This window comes from Lepidothrix coronata, unplaced genomic scaffold (assembly GCF_001604755.1).
Source record: "Lepidothrix coronata isolate B3197 unplaced genomic scaffold, Lepidothrix_coronata-1.0 Scaffold20, whole genome shotgun sequence".
NCBI lineage: Eukaryota > Metazoa > Chordata > Aves > Passeriformes > Pipridae > Lepidothrix > Lepidothrix coronata.
Window position 1 is genome coordinate 7,235 of NW_016690200.1, and position 15,751 is coordinate 22,985.

At 38.3% G+C, this 15,751-nt stretch overlaps 1 protein-coding gene across 1 annotated transcript in view; it reads right to left on the reverse strand.

The window, feature by feature from the left end:
* Positions 1-1,336: 1,336 nt before the first annotated feature.
* Positions 1,337-15,751, reverse strand: part of LOC108493831 (protein piccolo-like) — a gene marked incomplete at its 3' end in the record, with an annotated part of 160,942 nt that continues 146,527 nt past the window's right edge. Inside the window, 4 exon segments of the mRNA XM_017807715.1 lie at positions 1,337-1,718; positions 1,720-3,325; positions 3,699-8,763; positions 14,357-15,577. Coding sequence (XP_017663204.1) covers positions 1,337-1,718; positions 1,720-3,325; positions 3,699-8,763; positions 14,357-15,577 — 8,274 coding nt within the window.

The following is a 15,751-nucleotide window of genomic DNA, read 5'->3' on the forward strand; positions in this document are numbered from 1 at the left end:
AGCTTGTTCTCGGAAATAGTTTCACTATGCTGAGTAGAACCAAACACTTTCTCAAAGTCTCTGAGCAATGTTCTTCAAGATGCTGTTCCAAATCCCCTACATGAAACTTTAATCCTTATGTGACTTTCCCCCTCTGTGCTTATCCTGCATTAGGGAATGATGTTTATATGGAGTGACAATGCCACGACTACAGTTTTCCCTTCAAAATTCCAACTCTTTTCCAAGCAGTAACAGTGTGGGAAGTACTTAATATCCGTACAAATACATGAAGCTGCAGAAACTGCTTACAGTGGGAACCTTGGAGGGTATAACCAGCTAATTCTGCATTTGAAAGCCACCACAAATTATCAAACACTCTTTATCCTGTCCAGTCTATATTAATAACTCCTGTATTCACAGATAACCGAACATAAAAGATAAATGTTGCTGAAGAACTTGAGTGACAACTCTTCCAGAGTTCTGACAAGTAAAATACTGACCCTGCAACTGACAGAAGGGAATGGTCTTAGACAAAAGGACAGCTAAGGACATATCCAATTACAAAGGTATTTTTTAGCCAAGACTTATTCCTCTTATTCATAAATAATGATCTGGTTCCCAAATATTAAGTCCCAAATATTAAGAGAAAGAAATACCGCAGAAATGAAAAATTTTGAACCAAATTATGTCAGTCTTCTTTGACCCCTACATGAAACAGCCCTCAAAACTTGTGTAACTGCTTGATAATCCTCCTTATCCAAAACAAACAAATTCATAATGGATTTGAGATATGAGACCTTTTGGTCTGGGAAAGATAAAAGATGTACACATTGGGACACAAGATTATCCAAAGAATCACAAATGGCCAAGAAACCTCATGAGGGTCAAAAAGGACAGCTAACTAAGGCAATTATAAATCTGGTGTTATCTGCCTTTCAGAAGGCACGTGTAGTAATTTCAAGGTAAATGCATTACAGACTGTGCCACAAGAGCTGGATGTCGTATAATTAGAAAGAAAATGCTTTAATTTTCTAAACAATTGGCAGTAACCCCATATTGCCATGTAACCCCTATATTGCCCAATGAATTGCCATGTAAAACACAAAGTGCCTTCCAAATTCTGAACATGAACTTGTGTTCAATATGTAATATGGATTTCCCTATTTCCAGGAAAAGCAATGAAGGAAATAGCCATTACTTTAGACAGCAGATGTTCCTCCAGACTTCTCAGCAGGATGTGCAAAAAGCCTACATACACAGGTATTGGAAATGAGTGTGTCAGCCCTCATGCTGTACTGATTGCTGTAGAATTGCATATTATAAAAAAAAAAAAAAAAGGCAAGCAAATACTTCTTACCATAAAACCCTCAGTGTACTGAAACTGAGCTCTGGAACTGTCTTCTGCTGTGGGACTCAGGGGCTTAGGATCAGACATAGAGCGTTGCATCATCTTTGCTGCCTTTGGGCTTGGAGGAACCTTGGCAATGTCAGCATGCAGCATCTTCTGAGGGCTGATGTCATCAGTGATGGGTTTTTCATAGGGTACAAATGCTGACTCTATAACTTTGCTTGGTGAAACAGGTGAAATGGGTGAATAGAGAACTTTGGGAGATTTGGGAGGGGAAGGGACTACCTGCAATGTGGAGTCTGGACGAAGGTGGGATGAGTATCCTATCTCTAATGGTGTTGGACGTTTTTTATCTTTCTGAGGAGATGAAGCTGACAGATATTGGGGACTTTTGACATCCCAGACTTTCTCCTTTATATGTCTTTTCTGGAGCTGAAATGTGCTTTATGATTTCAACCTTAGCGTCCAATCGGGCCCTGATTGAAGGTGTTCTTATTGTTCCTACAGGTTCTGTTTGTACGGAAATCTCTGCTACTGTCTGAACTGCAATACTAGAGACTTTGGAGAATGGTTTAGTTTTGTCTGCCTCAGTGGTACTCTCACTGTATTTCCCTATCCGAGGCTTCCTTCTGGATTTGCTAGAAAGATCCCATTCATCTTGATCTTCATCATCCGTCTGAACACTTGTATCAACACTCTTCTTACTTCTCCGTCTCCTGTTTGTGTAGCCTCTGTCTGCTCCATCTTCATCATCAGTTTGCACTCCACTGTCCACTATCTTTTTGAAGCACCGGGGCTCTTCTTCCAGGGTCTGCTCAAACTCCTCATATGGACCACGTAATTTTGGCATAGAACTTCTCTTTTTCAATTGCTTCTCCTCTCTAACATCAATATCCTTAAGAGACATTTCTGAAACTGAGCTTAGGATACCAGACCTAGGTATGTACTGGGTAATGCCATCAGACTGAACTGTGTACCATGCTTGGCTTTGTGGAATTTCAATACCCAGCACTCCTGAAGCTGTAGTGGTTGCATCATCAGTAGGCCAAAACTGACCATTTTCTGCAGTGGCATACTGTCCTTCCAAAAGAGTTTGATCTGTGGTAGTTTGTGGCGAGCCAGTTCCTGAAGGGTCGTAACCATACTGATATATTTGACGAAGTTTTTGCTCCTCTAATTGTTGGTGGAGCTGCTGTTGAAGTTGTTGGAATTGTTCAAGCTGCAACTGCTGCTGGGCTAATGTCTCTTGTCTCATCATAAACTGAGCTTGTCGTTCCTCCTCCTGCTGAAATAAGAGATGATGTTTCATAGATTGCAACTCCTCAAGTTTTTTTTGCACCATAAACTTTTCTTGTTCCCTAAATCTTTGAATTTCCTGACGTTCCCATTCCAGCTCTTCTGCAAAGCGCTGCTGCTTAATTTTCTCAAGCTCAAGAAGTTCCCGCTCCAAATCAAGCTGCTGCTGTTTGCCTTCTTCGGGGGCAATGAGAAGGGCAACCTCATCATCAATTACATCTGTATAAACTTCAGATGCCGTAGTTAAAGTAGGTATCAAGCTGGTTGGCTCAGTGGTAATAGTTTCTACAGTATGAGGTGGTAACCTTGTCTCCATATCAATGGCAGTAATTGCACTATCTTTTTCAGCTGCCACAGTTGTTAAGAAACTGTATGATCTTGGGAGAGGTTGACTCTGTTGCAAAGTTGATAAAGAGGGCACCGAGTCAATTGTTTGGAGAGTAGGTAAATCTCTGACAGTTGTACTGAAAATAGAACCAGGTTGTGTAGTGATGGCAAATGTGGATGGGATTGGAGTTGCTACTGAAGAATAAACAACACCATTGGATGATCTTAAAACACTTCCAACGCCAAACTGGGAACCCAGAGATGATACCATTCTTGCTTGGGAATACTGTGGTGCACTGAGCCCGAGGCCAGAAACCACCTGCCGAGTCTCTGCATATGGACCAGTAGTCTTGCTTGAGTAATCCATAACCTCACCTGAAATTACAGGGCAAAGTTACAGTCCAGTCCCACAAAAGAATGCTGCTTTGCGGATTCTGAAAGTCATCCCATCTTGATGAAATAAATGGGAAGGGGAAACCGCATGCAAATCTTCAGGTTAATGATCTACTTTAGATGTGAAGGAAACAGCATTTCTGAACATGCAGGCACATGCAGGCACCTCTGTGCAAACACATATGTAAAATGAAGAAATGAAAAACACGTGTAATCCAGCATAATTTGTCACACTGTCCAAAAGAAAACAAAACAACAGAAGGAGGGGAAAAACAATAAAAAAATTATCCTGAAATGAGGTGAGGAACATCAAAATTATATTTCAAAGAAAGATCTGCTGCTGTGTCATACTGACCTGTAGTTACTCTTCCAGAAGTAAGATCTACTGCTGTATCAGTTGCCCCAACTCGATAATCAAAGCTATTCTTGCTTTTATATGCAAACAGTCCAGCTTCTGATAAATTTGTGTCAGACATAGATGGTTTCATACCTCCCATTCCTCGGTAGCCATATGACCCTGAACGATCATACTGATAATGGTCATCTCTGTAGCCAAAGCGATCTTCAGGAAGTGTAGTAGGTGGCTGCTGTGCTGCACAGCTCCTAAATGGCAATTTATAAACCATATCACAGCAGACAGCTCTTCTCCCTGCAGTCAGATCTACAGGCTTTTCATCATCTTCTATTACTGTTGTTATGATACCTGAAGTAGTGTCATCCATTGTTACTACTGTTCTGTGGGATTTTGTAGTGCTAAGGTCAACTGCTCCACTCTCTGCTGGCTCCTGAGAAGTGGAGAGATCAGTCCAACCATTTGTAACACCAACAGGTGGTACAGTAACAGGCTTTGTAGTAGCCCATGTCATTGCCTGTGTTGAAGTACCTAGGGATAAATTTATTGGCACTTCATCTCTACCTGCAGAGAAAGCCTGGCTGCTTGTTACTCTGTATGGAGGCTCAAAATGTTTTGATGTTGTCAGCTGGAGCGGTATTGTCATTGCATGTCCCAGATCCACAAGGCTGTCTGTACTGGTGGTGTAGCTCACAGTGGCAGTGCAGGTCACTACTGTTACTGTCCCAGTGACTACAGACAGGGAAGGATCAGCAACACACGCAGTGCTCAGGTTTATTATGGATGGCTGGACAGTACTTACTGGGCGCCCACCTGTGTCACTCACTGGCATTTGCCTTCTCACGTCCATGGAAACAGCAGACAGATCCATACAGCTGTCTCTCATTTCAACGTCCATCTTAGTTAAAGTGCGAAGATCTATGACATCACCCAAAGGATGGAATCTTCCGTTCTCTCTATATCTGGGTTGATCTACTATATGTAGTGGCTCTGGAGGTATAGTAATAGCAACACTACCTAAACCATAACCAGGCACTGGACCCTTAACCACAGACACCGTGGTCTTGGTTACCTCTGTGGTTACTACTTCTGGTTTTGAACTAGGTATTTTTTCAAAAGCCGATTGTGTTGCCACAGGAATAGCTTGCAAAGCACCTGAAATATACATACTCTGACCGGCCGTACTTTGAATTTCCATAGTTTTCATGGGTGAAGTAAAAACTGGTTGCATAGGCTGGGGAATCTGTTCTTTAGGAGGTGCTTCTAAAGGCCAGCTGGTAACAGCCTGACTAGTTATAGCTTCTGTGGGAGTTCCGGGCTCTGATGGCAATGTGATGACAACATATGTTTCCTGTGAGGGTTTTGCCAGTCTTGGTGAAGATTTGTTAGAGTGTGGAGACAAAGGGGAAGTGGGTGATGGTATTTTGTACTCAGCTGTGGAGACCAAATTCAGAGTCATACTTGAAGTCAATGACAAACTTACTGGTTTGGGCTGTGTTTCTGCTGGCTTATGAACAGCTATTGGGAGTGGAGGTACTGCTGGTTTAGGAGCAATTGGAGGTTTAGTTACTTCAGTGGGCCTGTGACTGAAAACAAGTCCTGCTGGGATGGAAGATGGTTTAGGTGGTACAGGAGGTGGTGTTGGAGTGTATGTTTTTGTGATAGGTACCACATGATTCTTTAATACAGCTGTGGACTCTAGTGCTGGAACAGTTGTGACTGAAGGGACCACTGTGGGAACTGTTGCTGCTGTAGTCTTAACCTGTGACTTCTTTTTGGGATAAATGGCTGGCTTGGGTAAAATAGGTGGAGGTGGTAATGGTGGTGGAGGTGGTGGTGGTGGTGGAGGAGGAGGAGGTGGGGGTGGAGAAGGTTGTGCAGGAGAATCCAAAGAAGAGCTTCTAAAAAGAGAGAATACTTTGGCTGAAACAGCAGGAGCTGAGGAAGGCACAGAGACCATGCTGGTCTTACTTACAACACTGGGAGTGGGTACAGAAGATGTTTCTGATGCAGGCTCTGTAACTGGTAATGATGCTATACATATAGGTGGTTGCTCAGATGTAACACTAGTCAAATCAATCCTTGCCATATCAACACCTAATTCTTTGTGTGGTTCTTCATGATGAATTTTGACACTTCCAGCCTCTATTGTACTTTTCATTTTTCTAGCTGCTTCCTTCTCTGCTTTGGAGGTATCAAAGGAAACAGTATCAGCCACATATTCCTTGGGTTTTGCAACTGTAGTTGTCACTACTGAAGGTGTAGTTTCAGGCAAACAAACTGCAGTTTGATCCACACTCTCCTTATCTGATGCTATGGAAGGCTTTTTAGTGGCTCCATCAATAGATTCATAAGGCATGCTCACTTCAGAGTACTCTTTTGCAGACGTTAGGGGAACCTGGGTTATTGTACTGATACCTTCAGCATCTGCTGGTTTACTTACAGCATCTGCTGTACCTATAAAACCTGTGGTTGCACTATCTATAGGTGATGAACTATCTGTGGTACAAACTGAAGATGTAGATGATGTTAAGGAAGCTGTATCAGAAGGTAAAACTGATGCAGCAACTTCAGATGGCTCAGAATATGTCAATATTGATGTTTCATGAGAAATTATTTCTTGAATTTCTCTGGCATAATCTGTTAAGTATTCATCTTCAATTTCCTCTGCTGTAAAATGCTGTGTTATTTTAACATCTGGAATAGAAAGTGTTGTGCTACTGACAGGTGATATATCTGAGATTGCTGAAGTAGTGCTTGATGTTAAAGATGTACTATCCACTATCTCTCCAACACCAGATACCTTTGTATCAGATGTGGGAATGAAATCTGAAGTTGGTTGTGTTGGACTGGAGCCAGGGGTTAGCTGCATTTTCTGTCTTTTCATAAGCTCTTCATAAGCAGCTTCTGCATCTAACAAGTGCTTTTCCTCGGTGGTAGAAGTTACTGTGCTGTCTAATACAACTATTTCATGACTTTCTGGAATAATGTAAGAACTAGAAACAATATCTTCTTGAGGCACAATAGTATGTAAAGTCTCAACATTATAGTAGTCTTTCTCTAGATCAGTAACTTTCTGTGTTTCATCATAGACCTGTTCTGAAGCTCTTGGTTTTTTCTCTTTTCCTCTCTGTTGCATATATTCACTGCTCTCATCTTGTCTCATGACAAGATTAGTATCAATACTTCCATTGTAAGTATCCTCTACTAAAGATTCATAAATATAATCCTCTATAAGCATTCCACCATATAAAGATTCTTTTTCAAATATTTCATCTTTTTCATTTGCAATTTGAAATGATTTGGACTTATGCATCATTTCCTCATATACCTCTTCAGCACTTTTCAATGTCTTTTGACCACTTTCTTCTTTTGGGAGTCCAACTGGTTGTTCATCTGTTGGTGAGTATAGAGAGACAGCAGTAGGCAATTTGTAAACTTTTTGTACTTCTATTATTTTTTCTGGGCTGATTTCAAATCCTTCAGGATCTGACTCAATACTGGGTGAATATTCAGAACAGGAAGATCTGTGCAGCTCTTCCATTTCTGCTGCCTGTCGTAATTCTTCTGTTGGAGATGCGTCTTCAATGGGAGAAAGATTACTTGGTGGAGTCTTTGGACGTTCCCTTCTTCTCTGGGCTCTTAGCTCATCCTTGTCCTTTTTAGATTTTTTGCTAGAACTTTTTCTTTGTTGCTGTTCTAATTCACGCTGTTTCTCTTGTTCCTTTAGAAGTTCTTCCTCTTCCCGTAGTTCTTCTTCTTCTGAAGAGTCTTCAATAGTTGGAAGAAGAGGACCATGTGTCCGATGTCTGGCTTTGCGCTGTTGTTTGCTCTCACCTCCCAGTTTTTTGTGACTAGGACTGCTGTCACTATCTTCATCAAGTGATGACACTGAAGTAGGAGATGTACCTGGTGTGAAACTAGAAGCATGTAAACTAGAAGATCCTTCTCCTCTAGATCTATCTTCTGGTGAATCTGTAAGACTCTCCATCTCTAGCTCAGGCTCTTCATCAAAATATAAAATACCTTTCTGTTGTTCAGTTACTTCAGAGTATTTGTTTGCTACTGTACTATTTAGTTCTATTGTTTTGAAACGTCGAAGGCCTCCTCCTCCAGTTATTGCAAGTTCTTCACTGTCTTGACTTTTACTTTCCCTGTATTTTGGCTCTGGGCTTTCATCAAAAGTCTCATCATCGTCATCGTGCCACGAATGTCTTCTCCCTGCATCCTCATCATAGCCTGCACTACTTTTCCGTGCCATTCTTCTATGTTTTCCAGCTGTTCCTTTGGCTTTGCTTTTCACTTCTTCTTTCTTTTGGCTTTCAGTTGCACTGATCTCTTTCAGTTGATTTCTAATGAACTCATCATCTTCAGAACCTGAAGCGTCTTCATCAGCACTCATCTCCATAATCTGTTTTCTAATGAAGTCTTCCTCATCACCTGATCCCTGACTGTCATCTCGTTTGTACTCATCACTGCTTGAAGAACCAACACTAGTTCTTCTTTTTCTCCTTGGGACAGGTGAGTTTTCACTCTCACTGCTGTCTTCCACGGAATCATAGCGTTGTCTTCTTGCTGATACGTCGTCTCCTTCATGTTCTTCCTTGTAGTCTGCCTGCGAGGAAGCACTTCCTTTGCCCTCTTCTACAATGGTTCCTTCACCTTCTTTAATAGCTTCTAAGTCTTCCTCCTCTGAACTGTAAGATTCTGGAGTGACTGGCAAAGGCTTTGCTTTATGTTGATCTTTTGTCTCTTCACCATATGTCTCAGAAAGCACTTTGCTTTTTGCAGATTTTTCATCAGAAAGAGTACTTGCCTGAGCTTCCAAAATTGACAGTACAGTACTTTCTAGTTTAGCTAGATCTGAGGGGCTTGGTGGACTTTCTTGCGAAATAGTGTCTTTTTTATTAGTTTCTCTGAGTAAATCCTTTTCATCAGTGGGGATAAGACTTGGAATTTCACCAAGTGAACTCGATATCCCGTCAGAAGAATACCCGGTGTCACTCAGACCTTGTGGACTTTTCTGTTGCTGAGAGCTTGATGTGTCTGATTTTTCATCCTCCTTTTCCTAAAAAAATAAATACATACGCGTATGTATATACTTATATATAAATTCTTAATGTCTCCTGGCAATTAAATATATGTGATTCTTTTTCCTAAAGGCTGAGTTAATGTCTCAGTTGAAGACTGAACACTAATTTCACTATTCAAAGCTGTTAAAATAATACAAAAAAGTTCCTCAAATTTTTATTTTTTGCATTGAATCTAACTCAGCTTTACATGGCTGTCCATGATGGTCACTGATTTTACTGTTTACAAGATGACAGTCTATTTCTCAATATAAAAAGTTACTGTATTTATTTTTTTCATAACACTTACTAGTGATAATTTGTCATTTGTTCACATATCCATGGGACAAGTTGTTTCGGGGGTTAATTTATATGAAGATTGTAATTACTATGCTTCAAAGCTTTCTACATGGTTCTGGATACAAAGCAATATGGCTTGACAACTGTCTGCAGAATTTCTGGTTTCTGCTCCTTTTTTTTGCCCATTTAATCTTTTATGATTGTAGCAATATGTCAATCTTCTCATATTTTGGACCTATTTTGGACCCAAAACTCAATTTTGTTTATTGAACTATTACAGATTGTAACATGCAACAGAACACATAGAGTATTGAAGCATGATTTAACACGATTTGGAATGTCCCCACAGATATATATAACTGGGCACTGTACAAATATTTTCTGAGTACCTCATAAAAAAGAAGTTTCTCAGTAAATTGCACAGGTAAGCTGTTAGTAGGGAAGTGTAATTGCAGGGAAGAAAGCAGGAGGGTCAGCTATTGGTCAAAGGAGGGAAACAAGGCAGGCACACCTAACTGAGCATCAGAACCAATGTTTTCTTTCCATCACTAATTAAACACCCTTATTCATCCTACCTTCCAGATCCTTCTACATCATTCTGACTGACAAGCGCCTCTATCTCCTTTAAATAACAGTACTAAAAATATCCTACAGCAAGTATTTCTGCACCAATTTCCCTCCTGCTTCTCTCAGCAGTGAAATGCTCTTAGTGAAGGTACCTCACCATTCAGTTAACAAAACAGCTCACTCTCCAAAATACAGGTCATCTTAGCTGCCCTCTTAGCTGACAATATTATGAATATCCCCATCTCCACTACCTCTTTGAGAACAAGCATCCCAATTCTCCTTTTAATAATATGATGTAATTTTTATATCAGTTATGGCTCTCAATAATACAAGTAGGTAGTATTTATTAGCTGTGTTAATCTGACTCAATGATTTCTGAAGTACAGCAAACCATTTTTTTAAAGCTTTAATTTATCAGCTTCCTTGGCAATACTCTTAATTGAAAAATAATTTAAAAAAAATACTGTGGAATAAATAAATAAGAAAATTATCATGAATGTTAGTTATAATTTAAAGTTACATTTACACTCATGTTAAGTTGCTATCAATTACAACTATTTTCAAATGTTTATTCACTCTAAAATTACATTTACTGCCAAAATATTTAATATTTGTTATCGTCAGTTATTTTATTTTTAAAAACCAGTCAGGTTTTTTACATTATTTCATTTGCATTTAAGGTACCTGTTCTTGCTTTTAGACATAACCCTTTGAACACAATCCTACATTAAAACACTAATATTAATATTACAGTAATATACTAGTTAGTATTTTATTAAATAATCATCATTTCAAAGAAGTAATTTATTATATGCCTTGCAAAGTCAGATATTACAATGAATATAAACTACATCTGTTCTTCCCATCATTGTACCCAATACTGTAAACCCAGTTGTCTGATATCACAGCAAAATCTATTGTAATTAAAAATCCACTGCGAAAACAAATATTTCTAAGGACTTCCTGAATGATAAGGCTGTGATTAATACATAAATATGGAGAACCTATAGTACTCAAAACAACTTTGGGAATCATCATCATTTGAACACTTTAGTGCTCACTATTCTGAAAAATGAATATACTCCAGCCCTTAAGGACAGGACTACCTATAGTCTTCACAAAAAGCCAGTAATCAAGCATAGTTAAAATTCAGGGGTTGTGTATTATATTTACATTTTTGTTACCTTTATTAAAGAAGAAAGTGTTTAAGGGGAATTTATTGGACTGTGTTTAAAAAATACATCATTAAATATATCATTAAAACCAAGGAATTTTTACCTCTATAAATATCACTAAAATTTCACCTATGACACTTGATTGCTATTTTTTCTTTTATGACCCATAAGTTAATACTTATAAAGACATAACCAACAAAACATACTGTGATCAATTTAGATGAGCTACTGAAAAACACAAACATTGTTCAAGCCCAGAAGGTCTCCTAGGAGTTGATGGACAGAATGCATCCATCTAGTGAAAGTGAACCTCTCAGGTCTTGGTTCTCCGCAGGGAGATGAAATGATACAGTCCCTGGTAAAGCACAGACAGAAGGTGTCAACTAAACAGAAAAAGGTAGATAACAACTGGTCAAGGAACAACTTCAGAGGAGATGGTAATGAATATTGCTGTTGCCCACCTTAGTGTTGAACCTCAGTGTATGCCATAACATGACTGCTACGAGAAACAGGAAACTGAATATGGGAAAGTCTGCAATTTGTACGGTAAGAAGGAGAAAAAGATCTACAATAAGGACAGACTTCTTTTATCACTAGAAATAAATGTGATGAGAAAAATCCAGCTTTCTTTTTAAGGCTACCAAAATACGAATATATTTTCTATAATTTTTGTATCGATCATTGCTTGCCCTATGAAATGTCATGCAAAAATTATCCTGCACATCATGTTTTGAGATCAATATGCATGTAACTTACAATAAATAATATTTGGCCTTTGGGGTTTTTTTCCTCTATTTCTTGCAGTCTGAGAACTCGGATATTGCCACTACCTACATCTATGCCACTACCTACATCTACAGGGTTAGCCATCACATACACAAAGGTAGCATAATTGTTAAACTTGTAAACATACCATAAGTACAAGATTTTTAGATGAAAAGCAAAATATTGCAGAAATAATATTGCTAAGGATCATATATATATATATGCCACTATTCCTGAGAATGAAAAATACATTCTAATCAATAAGAAAAAAAAATCCACTTTTTTCTTGTAAAGTAGGAAGTAGTTTGATACATGTTGAATTACTGGGCTTTTCTGAGTATTTGAATAGCATTTACTCTGAAAGTTTGCCCAGTGTGAGTTTTTAATACTGAACAAATTTAGTTCTAATACAGACAACGATGGGAGGATCTTCTTAAGACCTGAGGAAGAAGAAGAGTTATAAAACCTACAGCCTGGATGAGACTTTAACTACAGTAAAGGCAACCTCTTTAACTAATGACAAAAATGATCTAATGTCAAAAGTATTTGTGCTGTTCTAGTGGCTTTTCTACAGTGTCAATGTCAATACACTTCACTTTTGCTTTAGAAATATTATTTATCATTACTCTTCCTTTACTTTTACTATTATTTGAAAATATAAAACTTAGTGCTTAACGTGTTCAAAAAACATCTAGGTGTGGTACTTAGGAACATGGTTTAGTAGTGAAGGTTGGGCTTCATGATCTTAGAGGTCTTTCAACCTTTATGATTCTATAAAAAAAATCATTGGTTATCGAATCAAATCAGAATTTTATTAAAATAAAACTATGACTAAAAGAAAAAATATTAAAAAATATTTATACTTTGCATAATTATATTCTGTTGCAGAAAACAGAAATATTATTTTGCAAAGGAACTCATGATTTTTAAAAGGTCATTCTGTTTATATAAGAAATAAAGATATATACATTATCAAAAAAAAGTTTCACAAAGCGGGAAAAAAAGACTTCGATTGACTAGACTATTTAATCTGGATTTCAATTTTATATTTTCAAAATGAAAAATTTTATTTGTATTCAGAAAACTGCTTATAGACAAGCTTTTTCCTCCTTTTTCCATCTCTCTGGGCTGTGTTTTGTCACTAATAGCATGTGTTAGAATAATGACCCCTGTTAACAATATAATAATATTTACCCAGTAACTGAACCGAAGCACATGATCATTCCTCAGTAAACATAAGAAGGTAGTAATAAGGCGACATATATAATTCAGCTGATCTGTTGTAAATATATGTCCAATTGACATCATGGCAATGTGCTCATGTAGATCTGCTGAACTACTTCTGTGTTAATTTGTGAGTTCCGAGATGGCTGTTTGATACTGACAAACAACATGTGAAAAACCTCTAAGATTTCCAGGCATCCTTGTTCAAACAGCTAACTGCTACTGAACATCTTAATATTGCAAGATGATTTCTCAGGAAAAGTACCTGTAAATCATGAGCAGTCAGCTTAGTCTTTAAAAAAATTTTTGAAGAAATTACATTTTAAAATATTATAGAAAAAAATGCTTTGAAGAAAAATAATGGATCCATAATTCCTTAAATCACACTTAAAGACTCAAATATTTTAAAATGTTTCAATATTAAAGTAACCTTTTTTTTTTCAAAGGATGTCAAATCTGTAAATACAAGTGATATCTGTGATTGTCCCAGTTCCTGAAGGGAGCCTACAAAAACAACAGTGAGAATATTTACAAGAGCTTGTAAGGACAGGACAAGGGGAAATGGCTTCAATCTGAAGGAGAGTATATTTATATTAGATATTAAGAAGAAATTCTTTATTGTGAGGATGGTAAATCACTGGCACAGGTTTCCCAGAGGTGTTATGGATGCCCCATCCCTGGAAGGGTTCAAGGCCAGGTTGGATGGGGCTCTGAGCAACCTGGTCTAGTGGAAGGTTTCCCTGCCCATGGCAGGGGGGGTTTGAATGAGATGATATCTAAGGTCCCTTCCATCCCAAACTATTCTATGACTCTATGATTTTCCAAGAACCATTCTATTGATTGTTCTAAATCAGAACTTCAGTCTTTTCATGCCTTTAGGGACTTGTTGGGGCATGTCAGGAATGAGTGTTTAAGGTCACTTAAGAAAACACCACGGGGTGTTGCTGCCTTTTTTGTTTTTTCATTTTTTAGTGAAAAATTAGGATAATAATGTCTTGGTTACCATCAGAAAAAAATAAAACAAAACAAAATAAATTAAAAAAATCCCCTACCTTTTTGACTGGGTTTATTTGAACACATAATTCTGACAAAGGTTAAACACTTTCCTAAATCTACTCCTATTTTCATAATATGCTACTTTCATAACATAATCCCCAAATTCATAAAATAGTTCCTAATTTGTGGTGCTGATAGAAAAACCCTTTAACAACTTTAACGACAAATTTCAACAACCGATCTTCAAAGTCTGGAGAGTTTAAAAATCAAGACAAATAAATCCGAAATATCTGAAAAATTATTAAACAGGAGCTTTGCCTTAGTTTCAAATGCTTAACTGCCGGAGACTGAAAATCAGGAAAGAAGTATTGAAAGGTGCATGTAGAGCACAGTACTCGCTGGTTAAACTTTCACTCCAGGTGAGTCATTGATTTTATCATTTAGAATCATCTTGTGCAGAGAATAACAGTAAAGAGCAGGAAGACATACAGGAGAGGTTCTGTCAGGATCAGACTCTAAATTGTAGCAAGGGAGAAAGGGAGGTGGGAGGGAGAAAGCCACTTACTATTTTTTCTCGTGCTACTTCCACGTGTTCGGTTCCTGGCAAAGGTGTTGTTTGAACAGGAATTTCTTCTTCCTGAGCCTTTTCAGCTTTCGAAACCGTCTGTGAAATCCCAGTTGTCAAATCCTCTTTCTTAAAATCCTCTTGCTCCTTAGCTTGCAGTCCCTTATAAGGTGCTTCAACTTCTTTCTGTTCAGCAATATGGTCTTTAATCTCAGCTCTAATTTGTTCTTTTTTGTCCTCTGGATGTGGTGTGCTTGTTTCTGGGAGCACAGGTTTTTTATCTTCTTCCAATGTGCTTAGTGGTTTCTTTTGGTCTGAACTTACTGTTACAGGAATTTTATCTGTTGAAGGTGTCTTTGACAGTTTCTCTTTCTGAATTTTTGTTTCTTCTTTTTGATGTTCCTCTTGGATTTTCTCCACTGATGAAGTTTTCATAATTTTCTCACGTTGAAGTTTTGGATCTTCTTTCTGAATCCTATGTTGTATTTTATCAACTGAAACTGCCTTTGGCATTTTGATTTCCTGAAGTTGTGCATCTTCCTTCTGAGCTGCAGGTTGGATTTTGTCAGCTGACAGTGCCTTTGCCATTTTCATCTGTTGGAGTTTTGGGTCTTCTTTCTGAATTCCCTGTAAAATTTTGTCAGCTGAAGGTACTTTCGCCAATTTTGCCTCTTGAAGTTTTATGTCTTCCTTCTGAACTCCATGCAAAATTTTATCAGCTGAGGATGTTTTTGCTAGTTTTGCTTCTTGAAGCTTTTCATCCTCCTTCTGAACTTCGTGCAAAACTTTATCATATGAGGCTGTCTTTGTCAGCTTTGTTTGCTGAATCCTTGGGTCTTCCTTCTGAGAAACACGCTGGATTTTATCAGCTGAGGATGTCTTGACAAGTTTTCCCTGCTTAAGTTTTGCATCTTCCTTTTGAAACCCTTGTTGGATTTTATCAGCTGACAATGTTTTTTCCAGCCTCCCCTGTTGAAGTTTTGGAGCTTCCTTCTGAACGCCTGGTTCTTCTTTCGGCTTCGTTGCTGCTGGAGTAGGCGGTGTGGAAGTCTTCTGAGGAGAATGTGAGACAGCAGGCATAGGCTGTTTTGGAGGAGTAGCAGGTGGTTTGGATACTGGTTGTGAAGGGCCTGTTTTTGGAAGTGGCACCTTGCCCATATCTCCAAGTTGTCCTGACATTGCCCTTTGGGTCTGGCAGTTTAAGCACAGCCATTCCTGTACCTGTGATAGAACAAAAATAGGAAGTTACTTATTTGAAAAAGTAACAATAAAATCATACAGTGTTTTCAACCAATATGGTTGAATTCTTTTAATCTGAATGCTATGCATGCTGAGAAGTTTTCTTTCTTTCCTACTCTTGCAGGAAGATCCATAACACCTTTCTAACAGAAATGG